Source organism: Astatotilapia calliptera, chromosome 6 (assembly GCF_964374335.1).
Source record: "Astatotilapia calliptera chromosome 6, fAstCal68.1, whole genome shotgun sequence".
Lineage (NCBI taxonomy): Eukaryota > Metazoa > Chordata > Actinopteri > Cichliformes > Cichlidae > Astatotilapia > Astatotilapia calliptera.
The window spans coordinates 2,741,960-2,769,753 of NC_137427.1; the positions used below are offsets into that span (position 1 = coordinate 2,741,960).

Here is a 27,794-nt window from a genome sequence, read left to right on the forward strand (position 1 = left end):
CAGAAAGATGCTTTTTCTTAGTAATTTTTATTTTTTTAAGCGTATATATTGCAGCAGCAGTGGGTGTGGATGCTGTGTTTGTCACAAGCAGCGAATAGACTAAAGCTCATGCAGAATTGTGGTGCCTAATACCAAAACTTCCTTCATGGTTCAATAACTAACTACAATGGGCATTAACCAGCTGTTCTGTTAGTAAGACAGAGGACACAAACGTGTCCGTTATTGTGAACATGTTTTTTTAGAGATGTACTTCAACTGTCTTTAAGGGGAAAAAATAATGAAACATTGCTCCTTGCCTGAGCTTCCTCTGTTAAAGTGCTTTGGCTAATGGTTTGTAACTGTAAATTGATATTAAACGCACTTGTATGAACATAAAGCCCGTAAATCTGCCAGTCAAAAAACTGCATAGAAATGCCAACTGACCCAGGTCTGATGGAAGTGATTAAACGATAAAGAACTCTCCTTATGTTGTGCTGATGGAGGTATTAGGCCTGGGGGAAGAAGCAAGGAGACCTCAGCAACTTCAATTAGATGCAGACTCGCAACCTGCTACCTTCTAAGCTCATTTACATATCTCCCATCCCATCTCTCATCACCTGTGGCTGCTTTTTAATAGAATGAAATAGAATATGGCTCCCAGTATTCACATAACGGCGTGGTTGCAGCACCAGTCCAGTGCTTCTCATCAAACTGGTTAACGAGCTTAAAAGGATGTACAGCAGCCCTGTTTTCAATTTCCCTTTAGTTGTTTGATGTATTATAATTGGGTTTCAAATTAACTTATCTCCACAATTTATGGTCTTACTTTTGTAAGGTCAGTTTCAACCAAACCACGGTTTTCCCAATGCTAATACAAATGCAAATGGAAAAGTCTGACAATTCAAAGGTTCTCAAAAATCCCACCCCTGGACCATCATCCAGTCTCCTGGATGATGGTCCAGAATTTGTCTTGTGTCATCACTGCTCCATAAGGATTGTTTTTACCTTTCTTATGACACTTCACCCGTTGCCTACTGGTGGTGGTCAGAGGGCCTGGTGGCGCCAGTGTCCGGCAGCCTCGCCTCTGTCAGTGCGCCCCAGGGTGGCTGTGGCTACAATGTAGCTTGCCATCACCAGTGTGTGAATGTGTGAGTGAATGGGTGGATGACTGGATATGTAAAGCGCTTTGGGGTCCTTAGGGACTAGTAAAGCGCTATATACACTCAACAAAAATATAAACGCAACACCTTTGTTACTGCTCCCATTCCCCATGGGATGGACGTAGAGACCTAAAATTCATTCCAGATACACAATATAACCATCCCTCCCAAACAGTGGTCACAAATCAGTCCAAATGTGTGGTAGTGGGCACATCTGCTATATTGAGATAATCCATCCCACCTCACAGGTGTGCCACATCAGGATGCTGATCTGACATCATGAGTAGTGCACAGGTGTACCTCAGACTGCCCACAACAAAAGGCCACCCTGGAATGTGCAGTTTTTTGCGCTATTGGGGGTCTGGGGACCCAGAACCGGTCAGTATCTGGTGTGACCACCATTTGCCTCATGCAGTGCAACACATCGTCGCATGGAGTCTATCAGATTGTCAATTGTGGCCTGTGGAATGTTGGTCCACTCCACTTCAATGGCTGTGCGAGGTTGTTGGATATTCGTGGGAACTGGTACACGCTGTCGTATACGCCGGTCAAGCACATCCCGAACATGCTCAATGGGCGACATGTCCGGTGAGTATGCTGGCCATGCAAGAACTGGGACATTCTCAGCTGCCATCTGCCCTGAACAATGTGAACCATGATTCATCCGTGAAGCGCACACCTCTCCAACGTGCCAGACGCCATCGAATGTGAGCATTTGCCCACACAAGTCTGTTACGGCGACGAGCTGGAGTCAGGTCAAGACCCCGATGAGGACGACGGGCATGCAGTTGAGCGTCCCTGAGACGGTTTCTGACAGTTTGTGCAGAAATTGTTTGGTTGTGCAAACCAATTGTTCCAGCAGCTGTCTGGGTGGCTGGTCCCAGACGATCTTGGAGGTGAACCTGCTGGATGTGGAGGTCCTGGGCTGGTGTGGTTACACGAGGTCTGCGGTTGTGAGGCCGGTTGGATGTGCTGCCATATTCTCTGAAATGCCTGTGGAGACGGCTTATGGTTGAGAAATGAACATTCAATGCACGGGCGACAGATCTGGTTGACATTCCTGCTGTCAGCATGCCAATTGCACGCTCCCTCATTGCTTGTGGCATCTGTGGCATTTTGCTGTGAGACAAAACTGCACATTCCAGGGTGGCCTTTTGTTGTGGGCAGTCTGAGGTACACCTGTGCACTACTCATGATGTCAGATCAGCATCCTGATGTGGCACACCTGTGAGGTGGGATGGATTATCTCAATATAGCAGATGTGCCCACTACCACACATTTGGACTGATTTGTGACCACTGTTTGGGAGGGATGGTTATATTGTGTATCTGGAATGAATTTTAGGTCTCTACGTCCATCCCATGGGGAATGGGAGCAGTAACAAAGGTGTTGCGTTTATATTTTTGTTGAGTGTAAATACAGGCCATTTACCATTTACCATCATAGTGGAAGTGGAACTCCATAGTGTTGCAATTTGCTCATTTGCCCAACAATTTAAAGATCCATTGCTTCATGATCCTTTGGAGTTGTTTAGAAAAGGTGTATCCTGGGTAAATCTACAAAAAACGATATTTAGAGCTTCCCAGGTGGTGAAGAGCTACCCCTGTTCAATCATAGGTGAGGGTAGGTACATAGATGGGCTACTAGATCAACAGCTTTGCAAGTACAAGTAAAAAAGTACAGGCTCTGAAATGTGTGAGAAGGGAAAAAGCAGCTCTTTGGAGGAGGTTTCTATTTTTCTACAAAGTGAACTGAACCTTAATGATAAAATAATATCAGTAGATGGGAATAGAATCTTTAGCCTAACATTAATTAAGTGAAGAAACGAGTGCAATTAATTGATTAAAAAGAAGTTAGACTAAAGTTACACTAGCTCCAGTAGATTTTCTTAGTGTACCGGCTGTGATCAGCTGACTTGATGCTCTTTGTGGATGTACACAGCTGAATTCAACCAGATGTGAGCAGATGTTTCTTGAGTTGTCCTGGCTGATTTCATCCTCTACACTGACACTACACTGTTTATGCTGGCTGTTTTCTACATGGTATAAAGTTGGTATGAAGGTGGAATTCAGGGACTGAATCTCTGCTACACTTGATGTAAGCTAGCCGTGACCACGAAACCACAGCCACTGTGCACCAGTCACACACTCTCTTCTTCCTCTCCTCTCCTTCTTTCTTATCTTTCTCCATCGCTCCTCTTCAGTAGGGCTAGCTAGATTATTAAGTACCGCAACCAGAACTTGTGAACACCTGCCCACCCACTCTAACTCCCAAGTATAAATGCTACAGTTGATGCCTGAACCCTATGAACAAGCACTCTGAATGGACAAAAAGGAAATGGGACAAAAACATGCTGTGGAAGAGATCCAGAGATTAATAATAACTAATGATTAAAGGCAGGCAGGTGTATAAACACATGGTGAGTGAAGAAGAAACACCAGCAGCCTACACCTGGTTGCCTGAGAATCACCTGGTCCAGCCCTAACTATATGCTTTAGCAAACAGGAAAGTTTGAAGCTCTGCCTCCCATTCTACTTTTAAATACTCTAGGAGCAACAAGTAGGCCTGCAGAGCGAGAGCGAAGTGCTCTAATAGGGTCATATGGTACTACAAGGTCATTAAGATAAGATGGGGCCTGATTATTCAAGATCTTGTATGTGAGGAGCAGGATTTTGAATTCTGGATTTAACAGGAAGCCAAAACAGGAGAAATCTGCTCTCTCTTTCTAGTCCCTGTCAGGACTCTTGCTGCAGCATTTGGGATCAACTGAAGGCTTTTCAGGGAGTTTTTAGGACAATCAGCATGACAATGTGAAAGCTGAACATAGAGAAGTGTTTAGTAGTTGAAGAAGTAATTATTTACCCGGGGGGAAGGATACCTACAATTATCAGTCAGGATCTTAATCTTGGAGTGGGAAATCATAAACATTTTTTCTTGAACTCACAAAATGCCGATGTCAGAAGAGTTTGACCGCTATCAGGCTATGATATCTCTATATATCTCGATATGGCCCATCACCTTAGACAATGTTTATACCTCAGTGGTGGTTTTCATACTCAGCTCTGATTCATGGTGAAACCTCAATGATGTACAACTGGTTTCCCAGAAAGATAATTATTCCAAGTCCCATAGTGTAGGCCAATCACTCCGGCTCGATGTCTTTTTATTCTGCCTACTGTGAAAGCAGCCAGGCTTCATCACCTTGAAAGTGCAAAATAAATACAAAGATGTTACCCACTTGTCTTCAAACTAAAAGCAAAAGGTCCTGCTTCTTGTGTGCCATCAGTGCTTTGATGGAAAAGATGAGAGAGGCAGGATGTCTGTGTGCATTTTAATGCATCTCAACTGCTGTTTTTCTTCATTTTGCAGCATGGATGCAAATTAAGCACCTAAGATGACACATCTAAATACAACTGTTTATATTTGCATGCACATATAGTGTGTGAAAATTTTTATGACAAAGTGCGGCACTCTCCTATGGGAGATGCTGAGAGGTGATGGCTCATGGCCAGCAAATTTACAAGGAAAATGTAACCGATTCAACCAGCATGTCAAGTAATTAATCCTTTGTTTTTATGATGTTGTAATGTAAATGTTTTTATTTCTTTCTGTCTTTGCTTTTTCTTTTAAAGACGCCAAACGCAGAGCATATGAAAGCCTTCCCATACTAATCCAGTCTTGAGAGGCTGACGGGGAGCAGTAAGAAGGAGCTGAATCAACATTTGGTTGCATTATTTTGTCGATGAATTTTAAATAAGATGCTGAACTACAGAAGAAGCTCTGTTTTTGATGTCTTAATTTCACTGTTGTGCTCTGCCTTATTCATTTTTACCCAGTGAACAATAACCAGATATGTGAGACATTACATTTTCGGTATGATAATAAGATCCTTTATATGATTTCTGACAAGCCAGCCGTGGTTATATTAAGACTTTTATGACGATATCTCTGTGATAAAAGATACAAAGCCTCTGCTGAATTAAATATCTGACTGATATGAGCGAATTATGCATTTCTGATGTCTGGACCATTTTTTGCAACTTCCATCATTCTTTAATATCCCTTGAAAATCTAAAAATAATAATAATAAAAAAACATTTCTGAAATTCAGCTGCTCCACAAGCTAGTTTGGATAGGCTTTGTTAAGCTGCCCACTCCACCGATGTTGTGTGTTTGTGCGAAGCGGCTGCACAAACAGATGGAGCCAATGATATGCGGATGAACTTTTATTTTGAGCATATGAAGTCTGGGGCAGTACCACAGATGTATTGAACAGGAAGCCACAGCTTTATTATTCTCAAGACAAGTACTCCGTGGAATCTCTGAACTCGCACCACCTGTTTTCAGTCCTTTGAAATGTACACGTCTTTTTTCCACTGAATGCTGAAAGCAGCGACTCGATTTCTCTATCTTTATTCATGAGTGTGCAACCACAGGCGCCGGTTACTTGACAGACCTCGTTTATAAAGCATAATCGAGACCAAGCATAACACAAAAGTAATTTTCATTATTTTTTTTATTACAAGTGTGAATTTCAGTCATGTATATTTGCAGAAGGTACACAGAGTCATGAGTACTCTATATGTATCAAATGTATGTATATAAATATGTATTCAGCTTGTCCATCAAATCCCCCCAAAATCCCTCTGTTCATCTGGATGTTTTTAGTCGGACAAAATGAACGAAACTATCACCACCAATCAAACACTATTTCATGTGTCAGTTTAGAAGAAATGCACAATGTAGAGACTGAAAGGATCAGTTCACCCGTGTTACGTCATGAAGTACAGAGTCCTCATAAAGGGCAGCGTTCAGGTTTCATCTCTTAAGGTGGTTTCTTTTAAAACCTGAGGATCGGTGACAATCCAAAGCCCAAACTTCATGTGGCCTTCAGATTAGCTCAAGAACCATAGAGAGCTTCATGGGAAGGGTTCAAATGATAGAAAAAGATAAGAACTGCTCTGGACATACACTCTATTGCCAGTGATATCTCAGTCTTAATCCATAGGGTTTAATGTGAAGTTGGCACAACTTTGTAGCTATAAGAGCTTCTACTCTTCTGGGAAGGCTTTCCACAGGGAATGTGTTTATGGGAATTTCTGGCCATTCTTCGGAAGCACATTTGTGGAGTCAGACAATGATGCTGGAGGAGAAGGCCTGGCTCACAGTCTCTGCTCTAATTCAAAAAGATGTTGTGTCGGGCTGAGGTCAGGACTGTGTGCAGGCCAGTCGAGGTATTTCTGAAGCATTAGGACTTCCTTTCACTGGAACTGAGGGTCTGAGTCCAACGCCCGAAAAACAGCCCCACATCAAAAGTACTGGCAGCTGCCAAATTCAGACTCTATCAGACTGACAGATGGAGATCTGTGATTCATCACTCCAGAGAACATATCTCTATTGCTCTAAAGTCCACTGGTATTTTACACCATTGTGTTTGCATTGCACTTGGTAATGTAAGGCGTGGAGACCATTGCTCGGAAACCTAATCCATGAAGCTCTCTGTGGCCTGTTCTCGAGCTAATCTGAAGCCCACGTGATGTTTGGAGGTCTGTAGTGACTGACCCTGCAGAAAGGTTTGACCTCTGTGCACTATGCTCAGCGTCCACTGATCCTGCTCTGCGATCTTACAGGGCCTAGCACTTTGTGGCTGAGTTGATGTGATTCCCGATTGCTTCCACTTTGTCATAATCCCACTAACATTTGGCTGCGGAATATTTAGTACTGAGGAAATTTCACGACTGGACTTGTTGCACAGGTGGCATCCTACCATGGTACCACACTGGAATACACTGAGCTCCTGAGGGTGACCCACAAATGTAGAAGCAGTCTGCACGCACAGGTGGTGAACTTTATACACTCGTGGTGGTTTGAACATCTAAAATCTTTTTTTTGGATGGGTGAGTAAATACTTTTGGCAATATAGTGAATATTAAGTGTAAACATACTGTAAAATGTGACACAATCAGGCTGTGAGTCACCAGTTGGCACCAGTATGTAATTTCTATTATAAGAAGTTGCTTACTGCCCCTGCTTTAGGATCACTTTAACCTTTTCAGCATTGTTTAGGCACAGTAAATAATGTCTTTTTCAGCTTGTTGCTAATTTTGGGGCTAGTATCGATCGTCGATACTTCAGGCTTTGATCCACCCGCCTCTGAACACGTGTCCACTAAGCTCAGTTGGATGCAGTGTTAGAAAGAGAGCCTGCACTAACTGGTCTCAAGTGTGACCTATTTGATTTTTTGCCAACAGGAGAGGTTGTCTCTGTTCATATCAAATCCAAAAATGAGATGCAAGGACTCTGAGGACTTTCTATTAGCTGATTAAAAAGATGCAACTTCCTGGGTTAGCCAAAGTGCACTATCCCGAGCAAATAACCGAGCTATTAATGGTCTTATGGTTCACACCCAAGAGAGCCAGCCTAACTCGCTTATCATAGCAACAGGATATTTCAAGATTAAAATCAGAATAATCATTGCCTTTAGTTGGGTCTTTTATTGGTACTATTTTTGAGAAAATAACATACTATTAATATCCAGACTTTGCTTTTCCTGATCAGTTTCTGTGAGGTGGTGGGATGATTATACTGCATACACTGGATACATAGCTGTGCTTCTTCAACTCACAGATGAGGAGGAAGGCTTCTTCTTCTGCTTGCTGTACATCTTGACATGGCTTCCATTTACAATGGAGCTGTTGCATATTTTTAGCAGCATGTTTAGAGCTGCAGTACATCCAGTTGAATCCTAATTAGTGCACCGGTGGCCTGGTGCCATGTGTCAAAGTCACGTCCCCATGGACAGACTGCTATGAGATGATCAGTGCTTTTCAATTCACCTGCTACAGTTTTAATAGTGTTGCTAACTGGTGTATCATGTATGAAACAAACAGCATTTTAATATTTGTGAAGATTTTACCTGTCATATGGACTCCATGAAACTGTGGATACAAAAACAGACCGAACAACAGATGTCCAAACGTCATAATACACGCAGAAACATACTGGCCAGCTTCTGGTTAGGCATACTGGGACTTTTCTGCCTTAGCTAGATAACATAAAAGGTCACTGAGGAAATATGATTTTGTTTTTTGTCATTGGGGTGGACTGACCCTTTGAAGTCATAAACTTGGCCATAACTCAGTCTGGATGGACCCGTGGGCTGGTGGCCCAGCTGCACTGCATAGCATTGGACAAAGCAGCTTTGCTGTGGTGCCAAACAGGTGTGCTGAGCCAGGCTGACATTTTATTCAACTCCTGGATTAGCTGGCCAGCACAGTGTTCAAGTTGGACTTGGCTTTTACAGGACATTGGTTTCCAAGACTTGACTTTATCACCTGGCTGTAAGCCAACGAGGGCTCAGCACCTGGTTCTGGCAGGGACCCCTGGCTAATTCACTCTCAGAGTGTAGTGTCATCTTCTGTGACCTTTGCTGACTCAACCGAGCTTCTGTATGTATTACAATGACTCGCACTAAGATGCTGGATGGGGAGCAAATTACTCTGTGTGGATTTGTGCAGTCCATTTTCGACCTGCTCCGAGAGCAGCAAAGACTGCCTGATGGGGTGAAGTCTAAATACAAAGCACTGTGTCAATAAGTGATCATATTGGATGTTTGCGTGCTTTGATCGAGCCACTGTGTTTAAGAGGCCTTTCACAGGCGTGTGCACAGTGCCATCTAGTGCCGGAAAGTGAAATGTGTGATGGATGAATACACATGCAGAAGGAAACATGTGGCCTAACTTGCCAAAGACACAAATGGATAGCGTCACTTTGTGTTGAAAATGCTCAGGGAGCAGGTAAAAGATACAAATCAGTTTTTACTTTTCTTTAATTATATTTTTGGTGCTTTTTAGGATCCAACTGAATCTAAATTTAGTCCTAATCATATCTCAGCTAAACCTTCAGGGCAACATCAAAACAGATAAAAACAAATGCGCTGCCATAAGAGCCAATTGTGTCGAGCTTCATCACTCAGTTTGATTTTTGGGGCACCAAATAATTCATGTCTGACCTGCGAGTTGTATCCCCCACCTTTTGTTCTGCATTACTGAGAAGCAGCTCATAATCTTCAGTGCGTCACTTTGCAGTGGTAATTTTAACCCAATTCAAAAAGGAAAAGTGGCAGAAGGATGAGTCACGGAGGCCGCGCCGCCTGTCTGACCCGCTGGTCGTTTCATCTGGCTTGTTTCTGCTCACAGCAGATGAAAGCTATGAACATCAGCACAGCGATATTCTTCTCATCCTCTCCTCTCCTCTTTTTTTTTTTTTTTGGCATCCACAGAGAGCTGCAGTGCTTGTCTGAAGCACGTTGTCATGGAGCAATGCAAACTGCACACAAGGACAAAATTGCGTTGTTGTATTTTTCTGTTTACATCTTTAAATCAGTTATGTTGTTTATGAGTCCGTAGACACGCAGGCAGTACTGCTTGTTGCGTGGGTGCACAGTGGTGGTAGCTGGATTTCAAAACTGCACAACTTATGCAGGAGTGATAGCCACAGGGGTGAGAGCGTATTATGGAATAAAACAGCTGATTTTGGAACCTGAAACAGTAACTATTAAAGCCACTGCTGCAGCGATATTAATACAAATATGCAATTTTCTCTACACTAGTCACTTAAGCCAATATCACTGAGGTGAAATGGACATAACTGCTTTTGCTAGTCCAATTTCTGAAGACTAACACATCACTGCAGGCTTTAATAGACCTGCCTACAAAAATTCTTAATTCTAATTGGATGGATGTAGTTGATAAACTTTCATTTAGCAGGACTATTATCATGGAGGTGAAGACAGCAACAAGAAGAGACGGCTCAATGGTTTAACTGGTGAGTTTTCTGAAAACCAAATAAAAGACAAACTAAAAATAAGACCTTGAGAGCACAGGCGTGTTAGCTGTAATTTACTACATATGGGTCTGTAGAGACATAGCTGTAAAGGAATGTCATCATTTGTATGTTATGTGGTGTATTACATGGGATTCATGTAGCATTATCTGCTGGTTGCAAGGCTCATTAGAAGCCCATGACAGGGTGCGAGGAGAGGAGCTGTGGTCCTGAACGGGGGACGTCAGGAGTGCAGGACCACAGTCCCTGTGGACTGTGATGTTTGCAGAAAACACTGTGATCTATAATGAGAGTAGGAAGCAGGTGGCAGAGGACTTGGTGAAGTGGAGGTATGTTCTGGAGAGAAGAGGAACAAAAGTTATAACTGTGAAGAATAAGAATCAGTTGGGACTTCTGGTAAAAAAACGCAAAATTTCAGGGCGCTGGCAAGACCGACTATCGGCCATTTATAACATAAAATGTGCTTAGGAAGGCTCATTCTATTGGTAACTGTTTGAACCGTCCACTCCACAGTGAGTTTGACTTGTTGCCCTCTGGCCGCCGTTTTAGAGAACCTGTGAGGAAAAGCAGAACTCCAGGTTTCTTTTATCCCTACTGCAACCCGTCTCCTTAATGGCAAATGGCTGTCTTGTGGCTTTTTATTACTATTATTGTTATTTTTATTATTAATATTATTGTTTTGTTTACTCTTATTGTTGCCTTGAAGCAAAACTATTTTCCCTTTCTTGTGCACACACAATTAGAATAAGAATTTGAATTGAATCAGTAAAAAAAGATAGAACACTTGTCTGAATGAACGATGAGAGGGAGACAGATGTAGTGAAGGCTTGTTCGCTTGTTTTTTCTTTATTGTTTGTTTTTTAAAGATGTGGGTAATTTGTAATGAAAATTTTTAAACAGTTCAACAAAGATGACCAAACACACACATTGTTTTTTATTATTATTTTATTTTACTGTCATTTAATCAGGAAGATACGATTAAGATTAAAAACCTCTTTTTCAAGAGAGACCAGGCCAAGATACCCGTGCAGTATTTCAAAAGTGTGTTTTCTGGCTAATGTGTAATATCCAAATTTCCCAAGGAGAGAAAAAAATGTTCATGCATAACATACAGTGATGAAGAAAGATGAAGGAAAGGTGAGGACAGTTCACAACGTATAAAATAAAAACTTAAAGCTTGCATGTATTGGCTTGCTTCATGTTAGAGTTTCTAAATCAGGTATTGGAGTTATACATGAAATGAGCTAACCCTGACAATGCCAAGTATGCTAACTGTGCTACTGAGTGCATTCATTGCGTGGCAGTGTGATGCAGGCTAAACTGGTTAGTTTATAATACTGTGCTGAGGTATTATAAACTAACCAGTGATCACGGTGATCTTGGATTGGTGGAGAGCGGGCTGTAAGGCTACATCACAGGCAGCACATGTCAGTTTACATTTAAAATCATGCTGCTGATTAGATTCACTCACTGAACCTTTTACACCATCTTTATAGTGTCTAGAGGATGGAAATCAGCCGTGACAGCTCGTTAAACGTCTGCTTACATTCAGTTGGCTAAATCCTCAAAGAGCTGTGAATACCAGCGCAGGTCAGCTGATGGCAGCCTGGACATAACAAAACGAGTTATTGTGCCACCATAAAAGTCACGTTTCTGCCATTTCAGTCTGCCTCTTTTTACGCATACTTGTTGATCGTATTGCCGTAATTGTGTGAAGTGAGTTGTATCCAGTCAGCTGTTTTTCTGTTTCCTTTTAACCGACTATGATGTGGTTCCAGCTCCTGCTGCTGATCTTTCTCAGGCTGCCAGTGTGCCGTCTGTTATCCGTCACAAGTCCTCCATTTTTTAGCTTTTTGGCAGATAAAAGCTTTGAGGTTTCTGCTATTTTGATTTGGCCGGCTTTGTACAGACAACAGCGGTTGACCTCTTCTTTGAGCTTGCTTCACTCATCTTGGCCACTTTTCTACTTGCTTTTAGCTAACCTGCTTCAAAGTAGTTTATCAAAGTAAATCACTTTGAAGTTGAGATAGATGTGCCAAACATAGAAACTACACCTACTCTTCGTTAGAGTAATTTTTGGGGCATTTATTTGATTTATAGTTTGACCCACCAAGTTTTGAGGCCACTGTTGACACCTAACTGGATCATTGGACATTAAATGTTCAATCTGGCAATAAATAAATAAAAAATAGCACCTTGTAGTCTGAAAAGCCTGTTTGCTTTTACCTTCTGCTTTTACAGGAATGTAGAAATGTATTTTCCTTGTGACACATCAGCCTTTGGAGAACGAGGTCAGGGCTTTTCTCATGTGTAGCATCTCAGAGTGAGTGAGACGTCAGACGAGTCTCAGGAGTGGAACTATACCTCTTGATTTATGCAGCGTGTGGATGAGGCGTGTAACACACGCTTGTTTGCGGTGAATTTTCCAAATAGTATCTCTGTTTTCGCTCGGACATCAGACAGTCTTTGTACTTGGTAGCTGACAGCGCTAACATCAATTTACAGTTAGAAAACCTTTTAATATTTAATAACCAGCAACTGTCTTTACTTGATATCTAGTCTTGTTTGGAAAAAACATTTCCACAGTGAAAGTTGTACTGCTATCAGAGATATAACCTCCCCCGTCTGCTGGGTATCCTTCTAAAACACTGCCCACATGTCCTTCTTGGATTCGAAGGAAAGTATATTTATGTCATGAAATAGTTTTCTTACTGGGACCATTTTGGATCGTGGAAATCTTCTGTGAAACATCACTGTCTGGTAATGTCTGCAGTATGAACACTCCTTGTGACATCACTGTTGAGTTCTGCACGTCACCCATCAGACTTTCAAACCCAAGACTTCAACAGGAAACTTCAGCTTGGTATTAAGCTACTTTCCAAGTTTCTTAGAAGATTTTTAAGCTTCTGCTGCTGAGAAGAAGCACGCTACAAGCTTTTCAGAAGTCTTTAAAGCCAGCAGGAGGTTAGTGTTTGACTCTAAAAAAGATTTGAGATGAAGTACTCTTCCACCAAAGTCAAAATACATGCATCAGACTGGTTTGGAACAGGTCGTGTTGTCTGTGGCTTTTGTAAAATGAGACATAAAAGACTAATAATCACGGTCACTGGTCAATCTGAGCATAGCCGTGGTTCTGAGAACATGAGGAAAAAAAGCAGTGTGCGTGGCAGGTGGGAGAGAAGACGGCCACTGAGATAAAATCACATGAAATAAGTGACTTTGCAGAATTGTACAGGAAGTGACGGAAGCTCAAATGCTCACTGATGACTGCGTCTTTGACCACAGAGGCTCTTAGATATAAATATCCCTCTGAGATGTTGACATAGATTTTCCTCAGGTCATGGTCCATTTCAGTTATTTGCTATGCTGGGCTCATTGAAGCATGTGTTCTGTGTGAGCACTGCAAACGGCTAACACGCCATGGCTTTAGCTGAAGCAATTAACCTTGCTGCTGTCTTTTGACATGTGACCCAGCATGTCACGAGATGTGCACGCTCAGTTTCATAATATCCAGTGGACCCTAGGAGCTAACGCTGCCTACCCAAGGCATATATTTTCTAAGTTTCCTATAACTGCAGCATAAGCTGAAGGCACGCATACTCAGTTTTCCCCTGTTTAGACAACCATGATGAACTCCCGGTCCGTAAGCACTCAGTCAGTGGAAGTGACAGACTGCGGGGAGTGACACATTGCTACGAAAAGCCTATTAAATAACATAAAAACAGCAAGTTCAAACCAGATCAGCAGCCTGCGGGTGGTGTGGCAGGACGGCTGCACTCATCACTGTCTGGGAGCCGAGGTGTCTCGACAAGGTGCACGTTTCACTGACGCGGGGCTGAGGCAGACATGACAGAACCACATCTCCCCCTGTTGAGGGAAAAGTATACTGCTTGTCAAAACTCTGTGTGCGATGCCACACACTTTGGCTGATGCAGGTGGAGCTGGATGGTTGTTGTGTTTGGGTCACAGAAACAAACCCAGTGAGATAAGTCACACACTTACTGACATCGTAGTTAGGTGAATGCAATCAAATACAACATGTCAGCCGTCAATCGTGCTTTAAATAAAGTTTCATTTACACTTAGCTGAAAGAGGAGCTTTTACTTTGTTGATTAGTGAGGTTGTAGTAGGTGGGGATGGAAAAATACTGAATTACAAGAAATAGTATTTGTGGTATTTAGCTTTCCTCTCATGTGTTTATTGGGTATAAACAGAGTTCATGGAAATGCATTTACTTGTTTAAAGAAGTGGTTTAGACAAGGATATTTACAATAATGTAATAACGCATGTGTATATTCTCATATGGGCTACCTAATTACACACTCATTCACTCAGGTGAGTTGTCTACTCGTTGATGGATAGACTAGAATAGAAACAGCGTATTTGGCTATTTTAAATTGAGATCAGCAGGGAGATAGAACGCTGTGAGAATCATGGACTGACTCGTCTGCTAACATACAAAGCACCACTGCACATGACTGAAGGTGACACTACGGTCCAGTTCCACTGCACTTCCATAGACTCATTGTGCTGCAAAAATCAGATATGCAGCCGATTAAGCCAACAACAGGTTCCTGCCAAGAACACAGTGGGTATCTCCAATGCTCATTTTCCATAGGATTTGGTTAATCCTTTAGGATCTATTTCTTATGTAAAGAACAATGACAGCTTGAAATTCTGCATTTGCATCAGATGAAGTGACCTTTGAGCAGAAGAGTTTGAGGCCCATCATTGTTGGAGTAGAATTAGCCCTGCAGATTCTTCTCATATGCAATAAGCATCTCGTGGACATATCAAAAACACTTGCCTGCTGTCTCATTGTGTCTGTTTCTGTCATCCAGGGACTCACTTTGAATTCTTTTGGACTTCAATGCAAATTAAAAAATTACACTAAAGGGGGGCCTGGTGTGTGGCAATGTGAAGCCAACCGTGTGTCATGATGTGACAAGTTGGAAAGTGGGATTTGGCCTGTCAGTTTTGACACATGAAATAACTCATTCAACCTGTGCAAGTAGGTTCTGGTCAGCTGACACGGAGCTGCTTTACTTTCAGAGTGTCAAATTTAAATTGAGACAAGGCAAAAAAAAAAATAAAAATAGTATATCGCAATTATACAATGCAAGAAAAACATAAATTGTGACAAAACAATCACATTTTGTGGCTGCTATTAAACGCAACAGTGGATTCTGCAGCGCATGTTCTCACAAGTATAAATTTACAGCCTATTCACGAACCCAAATCAGACTGCCTGCACCTCTGATGGGGATTTTAATGAAACATTGTCTGTTTGCATTGTTTACACCACCAGTCACGTCCCGACGGGAAACAAAAGCAGGCTGAATAAAGTGCTTCAAATGAAAGACGCGCGCGTGTGTGTGTGTGTGTGTGTGTGTGTGTGTGTGTGTGTGTGTGTGTGTGTCCTGGAACAGTAACAGGAATTAATGGCGGAAGCCTCTGAGGAATTCCAAGTTCATCAGTCGGTGTTCTGTGCAGTCCAGTAATCTACTGAGTAAGTCTGTTGAGCTCCAGATTTAACTCGCCGAGTTTCATTTGAAGACCATTAAGATAAGCCTGCTTCGAGCCTCGGTACTGTATGCTAATGTTCTTGGGTGGAGGTCAAAACCTAAGACAGACTAAGCGTGGTCTGTATAACCTACACATACATGTGATTACACACTGAGTGCTGCGTCATAAGACGCTTCATGCATGTGCATCATACGTGTACTTGTGCTCACACACACGTTTATGCAAATCAGCCCGTGGTGACACAATAGCGGCGCTGCTTCGCATTCGTAGCCAATTGCAAATTCTCCTGCAAGCTATATTTTATTGTCAGCTCCTATTTGTGCTAAGGCCAGGGGACAAATATGCCCTTTGCAGTCAAAACAAAAGATCCTTCAGAGCCAAAACAAAAGATGCAGAGAAAACCTCAGCTATGAATTAAGGAGTGATCAGCAGAATGCAAATGTTCGGCTGATACAGTGTGCTTAGGCTGCATTTCCATATCAAACAACATGATCAATTCTTTAACCTTGTCTGAATGCTAAATTTGTTGTGTGCGTATCTGCAATAGTTTAATCTGATGAAAATGTGAAGGGAGCTCAGTGGAAGCAAATCATTTATTAAACACGTGTACGGTTCACAGTTTGTGCGCAGTTACGTGCGTATTCCTGAATACGTCTACAACGCTTTTGCTATGAATCTTTCATGTGCAGGAGCTATTGTGTCAGTGATCTGTGGAACAAAACACGTGTAAAAATGTGCAAACAAACTCCAGAGACTGAGCGTGTGAGTGTGCGTGCGTGAGGAGTATTGACTGCCGCCTTTCAACATAACAAGGTTAGGCACAAAGATGCCACTCCCTCCTCTTCAGCAGCAGTGAGCCGTGCTTTCCCGCTGGGACTCCCCCCTCTTTAATCAAATCAAGCATTTCCAATAGCAATTAATATTAGAGCATGCAAATTGCCCAGGAGAACAGCGTTCCCTCGATGGACTCCCAGGCTTCAGCTCTATCTGTCCTCTCTGTGCCCCCTGTCCTCAGGGGACAGTGGAAGTGGAAGGCTGTCTTGTTAGCTGTGGCCTTCTTTGTAGCTTTGCTTTCACCATAAATAGAAGCTGCACGGTCCCTGCTGTCCACGCCGCCCTTCACTGCTAAAACGACTGCTAAAATCTTCATGGGACTCATGCAACAAAACCTGGCACTAACTGGACCTTAAATTCAGGCCATTAAAAAACTGTGCATCCAGTATCCAGTTACCATTATATTCACCTCTATGTACTTTTGTTAAACATTAATAGTCCCTTTGCAGTGTGTCCTCACCAGGTCTGTTGAGTTCATAGTTCATATTAGATATGAACAGGAAAGGCAGAAGTGTAAATGAATTTCATTTTCACAGTATTTTCATTTCAGTTACTGTTTAAGATGCCTGGATGGAAATGCACATATTCCAATGCACTGACAGGATGTAAAGAACAGCAGCAGAACCTCAGTGGAAGCTAAACTATCAAGGTAACATGCATAGATGGTAAGATACAGGTAACTTTACGAAACTCTGCAAACTCCTGCATATGACTGCATAGCATTTCTCCAGCTGCTGTGACTTCTCCCAACAGTAAAAATGGATGCTCAGGTTCTTCATGCATCCACTAACATGTTGGTTAAAGGGGAACTGCAGGCTCCTGTGACAGATTTCTGTGGGTTTGTCACCGTAAGCAATACTTCACTTGGGTGATTGTTTATCAGCCCATTCAATGGTCCTCATCTGTCCCACACATATAACCCGTAGGTGGCCTCATCTGTCTGTTGTTAGTTGTTATAACTACATTCATTAATGAATGTTTCACTCTTCTTAATGAACTTGAATTTCATTCAGCAGGCCAAAGTTACAACTTAAGTTTTCGCAGCATATTCGCTTTGTGCCACAAAACACCGATCATTGCTCAAGTAACCAAAGCATTAGACAACAGCCACTTGCAGTCCAGCCACTCTGGACAGCCCTAGTTGTACCTGCTATTCTGTAGTCAACTTAAAATTGTTTTTGAAAAGTAAAGTTTGTCGGTGATACAGAAGAACAGACAAATATTTTCCTAAGCTGCAGTAACAGGCTGTCAGTTTGTTTCAGCAAAGCAAAGTGTACTCTTGGATACACACACACACACACACACACAATGCATGCGCTCATGTAACCCTGAGCTAAAGTAACAGGCTGTCCTCTGCCTGCCCTTCCCTCTCAGACTCTCCCTCTTGGAGCATTATGTCCGTTTGCTGCGGTGCTCGGGTTCAGTCTTTAATTGAGTATGACGTCACGGACCTTTGAATCTGACACTATGAGGTGTGTCCAGAGAAATATTTCAGGACATTAAACTGACTCTGTGTTCATTGTAAGCAGAAGGGATCTACCAGTCGACCTGCGAAACATCCTGGTTACAGCTGTTCACACTGTTGATTTGAATATCAGTGCTCAAACATTCTGATCTATTCAGACATTTGAGTTTAAATGTAGAGAACATAGAAACGCACCACTCAGCATTCAGCGAGGATTTCATCAGGAAACAGCAACTCTACCCAATCGATGCAGGCCTTATTAGATGACCCTGGTCGTCATCTGATTGTTGGAGTTTTGCCTCTAATGTTGTAACATATTGCAAACAGCTTTAAGAGGTCTGTTGTTGGCACTGGTGCTACATAAATGAAAAATTAAATCAAACTCTATCAAACTGAGTCTGTTTATTTAGCAGTGATAACTCTTTGTGCAATATTACTAACAGTTTTGAAATGATGATTTACATATGAGAATATGAGCAGAAGATATCAAAGTGTTTATGGATTTATTTTAAACAACTAGTTTTGGCTCATATGTTACAAGATTTACTTCTTGTGATGATCATAAATCTGGATTTAGAACTAAACGCTGATCCACTAAAATGTTTCGGTGTACAATAATAACTGGGAGACTGCTGGTGTAGCTGCAATCTGCTGATGGCTTTACAAGGAAAGACGCCTACCTCTGGAGAGTCATGTGACCATGCACAGCGCACGCTCCATTGCTTAAACAGAGGCTGTTCACTCTTTATTATAGGTTTGGAGCATAAGCAGACTGCACACACGCTGAGAGTAGGTTGTCACATTTACAACAACACATCAGAGGCATTTCCTGGATTCTTTTAAATAAGGACGGTTCAAAGGGGGACTAAGAACAAAGCAGCTGATCCACATAAAATCAGAACATTTGATCAGAGCTGAAGAATGTAGAAACGAAGTATGGGACACGCTGCCTAAGCAACCCTGTGCTTTCATGTGATGTTATTACATGAAAATTGGCTTCTTCAACAGTGGCTGTGAGTTTTTTTTAACTTTTAATCCCACTTTATAAAGATTATATTTTTACATTAATTGTTGATTTTACTGTAATATGAGGCTGTGCCTGACGTAATCACTCTCATCTGTTTTCATTGATACCTGCTGTTATGTCCTGATGTCATGGCCTTCCTGCTTCCCCTGTATGCGCAAAGAACATGGAGCCAATTTTGCAGTATATTACTGCAGGTGAGAATAGCAACAATTAATAATTTGTAGTCCTGGCTCACACAGAGTTGTTGACTTCTCTTTCCATACTTCATGTGTTTACAAAAGCCAAAGGCTCTGCCATACCTGAACCAACGTGTTTCTTCACTGATGAACGGTGAGACATGAGGATAAAAACCCAGGAAATGCTGTTAAAGTGGACTTGAAGATTATTTCGGTTTGAAAACTTTTTTTTTCTCTTTGCAGCTTTAAATTAGCGTAGTCAGGCAGTTCCACCCTCGTTACACTTTAACATTTTATGTAATCCTCTAGCTATTAACTCTCACCAAAAGCCTCCCCTGGCCTTTCTCGAAGTCCCCTTCACAGTAAATCTGCAGTAATGCCAGCCTGTATTGGCAGCTGTGTCCCAGGGGGGCACTGCAGCGCACTACCTTGAGATGTCAGCAGAGCCAGCCATGTGCTGGAATTGATCTCTTGGTAATCTTCTCTCTCCCCTGGGCACTCCAGCCTCTTCTGGCAAAGAACGATTAAAGAGTGCCTCGACCATCTTCCCTCCTCCTCCGTTCCCAGCCACTTTGTCCGGACCTCCCCCCTCGACTCGTGCGTGATGACACTTTCCTGTGGCCTGTCTCTCTTTTGTTAAGGATGACAAAAGCCTTTGGATATGTGCATCATGTGAACTATGAGTAACGCACTCATCATCGTTGTTATTCAGATGACAGATGCTCCTCGACTCCTGCAGCCCTGATAAGTACTGTGTACTGGCAGCAATGCTGTGGTACAGTCAAACAATCATTCTTTGTGAGTTTTGCTTTTTGCTGTTGCACCATCATTATCGCCAGCACCACTCCAACCACAGCTATTTTGGGAAGGGCATACATAAGCGTAAGAGAGCCAGTAATAATTACTCCCATCCTTTATGCACAATCGCTCACTTCAGCATCATTATATTCTGCTCTGGAACATTAAGGTTACATCCATGCTGAAATTAACATCCTCATCTTTAATGACTCTCTTCCTCATTTATGAGAGTATCCTGTGCTTGACAAACTGGTCTAAATTACCCTCAGCAGAGGAGTGAAGGAGGAGCACCCGACTTTTTTAGAGTCAAATTACTGTCAAGTTTCTCTCAAGTAAGTTGTGTATATAAATATGGAAAATACTAATCGTCTTATTAAAGATGGCTGAGACTGGGTTTTGTTGCTAATAAGAACATAATTATTATTTTACTTTTTTCACATTTTTATGTTTTGTGAATGTTATTACTGACAGTTATGGATTTTTAACTATTTCAGTTCAGGGCTGTAGGTGCTGGAGCTCATCCTAGCAGCTGACGGGTGGGGTACGCCCTGAACAGGTTGCCAGCCTACCACAGGGTAAAATAATCCCACTGTCATTTTTAAAAATTCATTATATCATCATGTTGCATTTTTTTACATCTTAAAGGCTTTTTTTCTAATATGCCACCATTGCTGTCGTGTTAAATTGGAAATAATTACAAAGTATTTCAAAACCCATAAAGAAGCTGAGTAGTTTTAATGTCTCTGCAGCACTTTGAATCACCTTGCAGTTGAATTGTGCTACACAAATAAACTTGCCTTGCCTAGTGCAACATCCCACTTCTTTGCGTTGAGAAACTGTTGGGTTGCTTTTGCAGTTTGCTTTGGGTCTTTATCCATTCTCAGTTTTGCAGAATTTACCAAAAGTAAAAAACACTCATGAACGGATGCGACATGCTTTGGATCACGACCTCTTTATCTCCTTCTCAATGCTTTTTTCTTGCCATCATTCTTGTACACATTAATGTTGAGTTCTTGAATTCATCTGACAAAAACTATATAAATAAATATCAATCAGAAGTGTGGAGCTCTTTTAAAGGTTTGCTGACGAAGGCTAATCTGCCCTTGTTCTTGAATGTAATCAGTGGTTTGCACCTTGTTCTAAACTTTTATTTGATCATGCTTCCTTTCATGAAGGCGTCTCTTTATTGTAGGCTTTGACATACATTGATACACCTCCTACCTCCAAGTCAAGTGTATTCTTCAGTCATTTAGATGTTGTGAAGTTGTTTTTCTTAAGCACGGAAACAATGCAGCAATCATCCACTTGAGTCGTCTTCTGTGACCTTTCAGGCCTTTTGATGTTGCTGATCTGGTCAGTGCATCCTTCTCTTTAACAATGCCCACATCAAGGTTATTATCATTAACGAAAACTAACGAAATAACGAAAACTAGAAGTGAAAAAACATTTTCGTTAACGGAAATAAAAATAAAAACAAAAAAAGGAAAACTAACTAAAACTGCAATGAGTGTTCACAAAACTAAAATGAACTGAATTTATAGCAAAAATGTGTTTAGTTTTCATTGATGTGTGCGTGTCCTACAATAGTCAAGGGTGAAAATGAAGTTTAGTTTCCAGATTTTTCTTGCTGTCTCATTATGCCAGCAGGTGGCAGCACGTTAGTCGAGTCGTCTGTGTTGCTGCTCCGCCCACGCGCAGAATCATGTCAGGAAAAGTCGGGAGAAAGCGCCAGAGTCCAATTTGGGATTACTTTGAATATGACTGTGTTTTGGATAAAACAAGTGTCTCGTAGTGGGAAGAGACAAATTATGAGGGACATTTCTAAAGGGAAAAAATCCCACAAACCTTAAAGTGCACTTGAAAAGCTCACACCAGAAGGCTAACCTAGCTTACCTTGAGAAGGTACGGGACCACACTCAACCCTCATCCCCAGAAACAGACGCTAACCGCAGGCAAGGCAGCGTGATGCATCCTGGGACAACAGGACGGGGACATCTACATAACTGTGTGAGTCAATTGCCTTCAAAAAGTTTATCAATTCACTTGAACCAAAATTACGAACACCCAGTGCTGCAAGAGTTATAGTCTCATTGGGGCCAAGATATACATTTTATAGTTGCCTGGTATCAATGGTTGTTCATCTGCCTTTATTTATTTATTTATTTATTTATGTATTTATTTATTTAAAGAACCCATAGGTGGGAATGTGAGTTGTCTGTCTCTGCTGTTAGCCCTGCGACAGACAGGCGACCTGTGCAGGGTGCAGGGTATGGTAGCTGGAATAGCAACATACCCAAGGATAAGCAGAAGAGCATGACTGATATGATGAAACTGGGATTTTGTTGCACTTAATTTTTGCAAACACGACTAAAACTATAACTGAAACTAATCAAAACTAAACTGAAACTAAGGATTTTCAAAAAAATAAAAACTAAACTAAACTAGCAAACAATTGGTAAAAACGAATTAAAACTGATATAAAATTGAAAATCTGAAGTCAAAACTAAATAAAAATAAAAACTAATGAAAATTGCAAAACTATTAAAACCCTGGCCCACATGCAGAGGGATCTATGTCATGATTAGACTCCAATAAGTCATCATGGGAGAACAAGACCCCTGTAGTCAATTCACGACAGGACCCCTCAGAGACTAGACTTTGGTGGTGGTGAAGTTGGAGGCTCAGATATGTTCTGAGTAACCAGGGTGAGGCAGAGACAGACTGACAGTCAGAATGACAGAGGTACAGTGAGATGTAAAGCTCACAGGATGTAGGCTGACTGGCTCACCGAAGGCAGGGAAGAAAATTATCAGACTATCATAATGATGTCAGTGTTGAAAGTGGTGTAAAGAAGAAAAGCAAGCAGATGAGTAATTAAAGATCATTACTCAGAATCAACTGCAGGTCTTTATCCTCTTAGTTGGTCATGGAATAAGGAACAGGAAGCAACAGGCCACACCTGGCCATGAAACTACTTTCCAGTCAATTTTCCAATTACTTTTGAGCCTCTGAATATGGGGAATGTTGAATGCAATGTTTTTGTTAAACCTCTTTAATTAAAGCTGAAAGTCTGCAGATTGGATTCAAAATCCAGCGCAGTGGTGCAGAGAAAAAATTCACTGTCCACGTACTTATGGACTGAACTATATAAACACTTCAAAGTGGATGGAATCTGTTATGAGTATGAACCTGAATGTAAGGAGACAGTGAGACACATCGGAAATATTAAAGTGTGCTGCACTGGAGTTGGAAATCTCACTTGGATCAAATCCAGCCTAACTGAGTAGAAGCAGCACTTCTTTATCTTCATGGAGGAGGCTTCGTACTGGAGTCGGGTAATGAGCTCAACACTTTTTGGAACATTGTCCTATCATCCCATGCTGGGATAACTTGGGCAATCAATTATGAAAAAGCTTGTGGCATCCACACATGCTGATAATTTCATTTAGAATAAATGATTTAAACCCATTAAATTCAAAATGTCTCCGACTCGTGGACCCGGTGAGTATACGGTATGTGTGCAGAAGAAAGAACCAACACGTGCTCGTCTTGTTTTCTTTATAGGTTGATTATTACTTTTGCAAATACATAGTATTTCTTTACAAATATTGTAAGAAAATGAGAACACAGTTAACAGACTTCTTTCCATTTAATAAATATGATTGTAAATGCATAAAACAATTACACACGGCACAGTTGAGGTCGAACAAAAACACTGGAACACCTTACCGTCTGTTCTTATACAAAAGCTGTACAGTAGTAAAACTCTTTTTTTAATTGTTATTATTATTTCTCTACAAAAATAATAATCTTGCTAATTCTGCAGGGCGGAGGAGATGGGGAGAAGGAGAGAGAGTAGCTCGGAGTTAGGCTACAACTTGATTTTCTGCACCCTTGGGTCCTGTCACATCACAGCTCACCCTAACCAGGAGGCCAGAGAGCCACCTTGTTAACATGGCTTCCAGGCTGTTCGACCTGTCTTTCTCCCTGTGAAACTCACAGGCAGGAGGAGGTGCTGTTATTATGATGGCCTTGCTGATCTTGTCTGGTCAGAGTCATTTCCTGTTCCCTGGAGTTAAGGTTCATATTAGAGCCCTGCTGTTTCTGATCACAGGCCTGTGGTTCCAGGCTGCTGTACAGTATCTCCCTCAAGCTATGCAAAACCAGAGACAGACAGAGAGATGGATATGAATGCTCTCAAATACGAGCTAAGTAATTCGTAAGTAATCCCAGCACACCTACAGTACATTCTTTACATTGAAACACTAGTAAGATACTCTTACAGGGGGGCGATGATGCTCATTTTCAGCTCCATAGCTTTAATCTTGGACTCTACTAGAGTAGCTTTGCATGAGTTGGTGTTAAATAACATGTTTGTACTGGACCCTGGGTTTACCTTCCATCTGAAACAAGCTGATTTGGCACCATGTCTTTAAGACAACTTCTGATTCTAAAGAGTTGAATGGCAGGGAGATGGGTCTTCTGCACTTACAACCATAGATTTGCACCTGAAATGACCATAATGGGGATATCTGCACTCACTGAGCCAAGATTAGAAATCGTATGAAACTGAGCAGTCTGAGCTTTTAGCTAACAAAGATTACTTATACATGCCCTGACCTCGTTCTTTGAAACCTTGGCCATGTCTGAAATAAGCAAAAACCAAAAAAGAAGGCCCCTTAAAATGTCTTAATATATTGCAACAAAACCCCAATCACCAGTTTGTAAAATTACCCACGTACACTGTGCACAACTCCATAAACCGAGCTCATAGCTGAGTACAAATTTTTGTCCTGCACCAGCAGACAGAACACACCGAGCCACAAGACAGATGAAGATGTAAGCTGATTTGTTCCCCAAATCATGTTTGCATGCAGCTCTGAAATATGAACACTTCCTCTTGAACAGACCTATGACAACTGAAAATATCACTGGTGTTTGTCTGTGCACTTTTCAGTTTTAAGGGCAGGACACACTGGCTGCATACCAACACACTCATGGCCCGATGTCTGCATGCATCATTTCCCTGTTAAGTATATGGACTCAAGCACTTCAAGTGCGATATGGTGCCAATAAGTGTGATGTGGAAATCCTGAGGCACCCAGCAATGCAAAGAAGGGAAGAATATTCAGATCTTCAGACATGTGATAGCAACAACCTGGCCATGACCCCGTGTGCTTGAATTATAGCACTGTCTCTAACTCTTCCATTCAACAGCTATAGAGAAAGCTGATGATTACAGCCAATTACTTTCAAGTTTTCTCTGCTAAAGAACTATCAGCACTTGAACACCACTAACCAATTTTGCTCCAGTATCGGAGCACATCAACAAGCTGTGCTGCAAAACTACCTGCTGCTTTTACAATTTGCACAAGTTGGTGACAAAACCCTTGATTCATATCTGTTTGCATGTGTAACCTTAACATCTCATTACACAAAGAACCCCAGAGTATTGAACAGTCAGACCTTTTCATTACAACGAGGGCAAATTATCCCGACTAGATAATGGTTCACTTACACTCGAGTAAAAATAGGATGGCACCCTCCCTGTGACTAAGAAAAATCAGTGCTTTCCTGCTGATTCCACTTTTGGAAAGTCTCTGCGATGACCATCTTTGCCCAGAGGCCGAACAAGAAACACTCACACCCTCTGGGGAGCCATTGGCGACCTGCATATAATTGTTTTTGGAAAATATTAGTGCCTCAGTCAACAGCGTGGAGATTTGGACCAAAATTGGAATCGTCCAATCGTTAGCTGTTCATCAGTTTCTCCAGTCGCTCAATTTACAGTCAATCAAATGATGCTGCACAGTTTACATCTCATAACTCGGTGAATTTTGGCACATTTGCAGGAAAGATGATGCAACAGAACAGAAGCAACTTCCTCTGTGCTGTATTTCTCCATCCCACCGAAATAAAAAAGAGAAAAGAACATCTTAAAAAGTTGCCTCAGAAGATATGAAAGGCATCAATCAGGCATTTACATCTGTCAGATTTCACACACACAGAGCACCAGAGGGCTTGACAGTCCTCTGAGGCTAACCATCCATGTAGCCTGGTAGCATCTGCGCTCTACTTCTCCTGATCCTACAGCATGAAATAATGAGCTGGGATGAAGATGGGTGCTACTTGAGAGCAGGTTGGGATATTACCCTAAATGTGTAACCAACCTTAGCCAGCCTTGAGCTTGACAGGCCACATTAAGTATTCAAGAAGCCAACCTCTTCTTATTCTGTCCAATAGAACGCTCTTAATGCGTCATGTCCGCTAAAAGCCGTCTTCAATCTCTCTCAACCTGTCTCTGTCTGTCTCTCTCTTTCTCACTGCCATGCTCTTCAGATTCTCCCACAAAGCAGCTGCATCCCTAAGTGCCACCTTAAATCTGAGCCGCGATAAGTTGTTCTCTGCATCTTGTAGTACCTCCCAGACTGTGGCCAGGAATGATCTTTCTTTGTGGGATCGTTGCCAGGTCGTCATCCGTTGTATCTTGTAAGGTCTAAAAGGTCCGGTGATATTTGGAGGTCACCCGCAGATTGATGGCGCCTCAGCCATCAAGTGATATTCTGAAGCACAAAACATTTTACAAACTGGCGTGTATCATAAATAGTACCAGAAGCATTAGATTAACAGCAAGGTTTAAATTAATCCAGAGATCCACACCCTGTTGTTGTTCGGTTGTTAATAAATTAAAATTGGGAAAAAAAATTAACACTTTTGTAGAAAATGTGTATTGTGCCATAAATCAGCTTTCTGAGAGACAATGGACCAAAAGCTTTGAGGTGCCCTATTCATATTTTATAACAGTATCTCTTTTTAGTATGACATTTGTTATTAAAATACACAAATTATTTCTAACATAGACATTCATGATTTACAAAATAAATGTGTAATTCACTTCAATAACATACTTCATGTATATTCATGAATAAATAATACACTACTGCTGTTACTTCATAGAACAGCAAACCAATCTCAGACATGTAACCAAAACGCTGCTGCTCGTTACACATTCTCTGCTCTTCGGTTCACGCCGCCGATCCTTCTTCCATTATGGATGCGACTCGTATAAATAAACGGGACTTTTTTTCTAAATATTAAATTTATCGGAGACGTGTTAAAATAAATTGAAAACCTGTACACAGTTTCTTCTGGTTTGAACAGAGCACAGTATGTGTCAGCGGGGTCCAACATGCACAGGTATAAAGCTCAAAACCATTGTGTCCCAAATGGTAAAAAATATCCATGACAGAGCTGGAACAGTGATCCAGTCCAGAGTTTAGACGATGTACGTGGGGAGTTCTGTGGAAAATTTCACATGTACATGAGGTTTCATACATCCTGGTGGAGAAAAGAAAGAAATGTGTCAGTGCTTATTCAGTGCTAGCTGATTACACGAACAACAGTATCGATCATTAAATACTGTAAATATGTGTTAGGAACAGTCTGGACATCTAGGAGACTCATGCCTTCGTTTGAAGTTTTATTTTGAAAACTTCATGAATTAAAGTCCTGCATTTGAGCTCCTTTCCCTTGTTTATTGGTCCCCACCAAACACCTGAGGCCTCCTTTACCAAAGCAGTGCAGGTACTTCAGATATGGATGGAAAAAATACAGCCTAAAAATACAGAGAAAACCCCAATGTTTAGATGACCCCGTTTTAGCAGGCACTTGGCATCAGTGGGGAAGAAAAACTCCCTTTTAACAGGAAGTAAGCTCTGGCAGAACCAGTCATCTGCTGCGACTGGTTGGGGAAGGAAACGGGACAAAAGATGCATTTAAATGCAAAGTTTAATTGACCTTAGGCGGGGAATCAAAGCCTTTCACGTTATAGTCGTTTTACGTGACAATCTCACCTGCCCAGGTGTCGGTTAGACATCACGAGGTGTCAGACAATATATGATTTTTAAACAGCAATGAATGAGCCTACAAGTGACAATTACAACATAATGATTAATGACAAGAAGCGCTTTAAATGCGTGAGTGAG

General features: G+C 41.6%; 1 protein-coding gene across 4 annotated transcripts in view; it reads right to left on the minus strand.

Annotated features, from left to right (window-relative positions):
- Positions 1-23,353: 23,353 nt before the first annotated feature.
- The window catches only part of sorcs1 (sortilin-related VPS10 domain containing receptor 1), a 203,731-nt gene continuing 199,290 nt past the window's right edge, over positions 23,354-27,794 (minus strand). For all 4 annotated transcript variants that reach the window (XR_013909575.1, XM_026169679.2, XM_080302627.1 and 1 more), the window contains one exon: positions 23,354-27,147. Coding sequence is in view for 2 of the 4 variants with exons in the window: in XM_026169679.2 (XP_026025464.2) it covers positions 27,086-27,147 (62 nt within the window). In the remaining 2 variants the exon portion in view is untranslated. The remainder of the gene's footprint in view (positions 27,148-27,794) is intronic.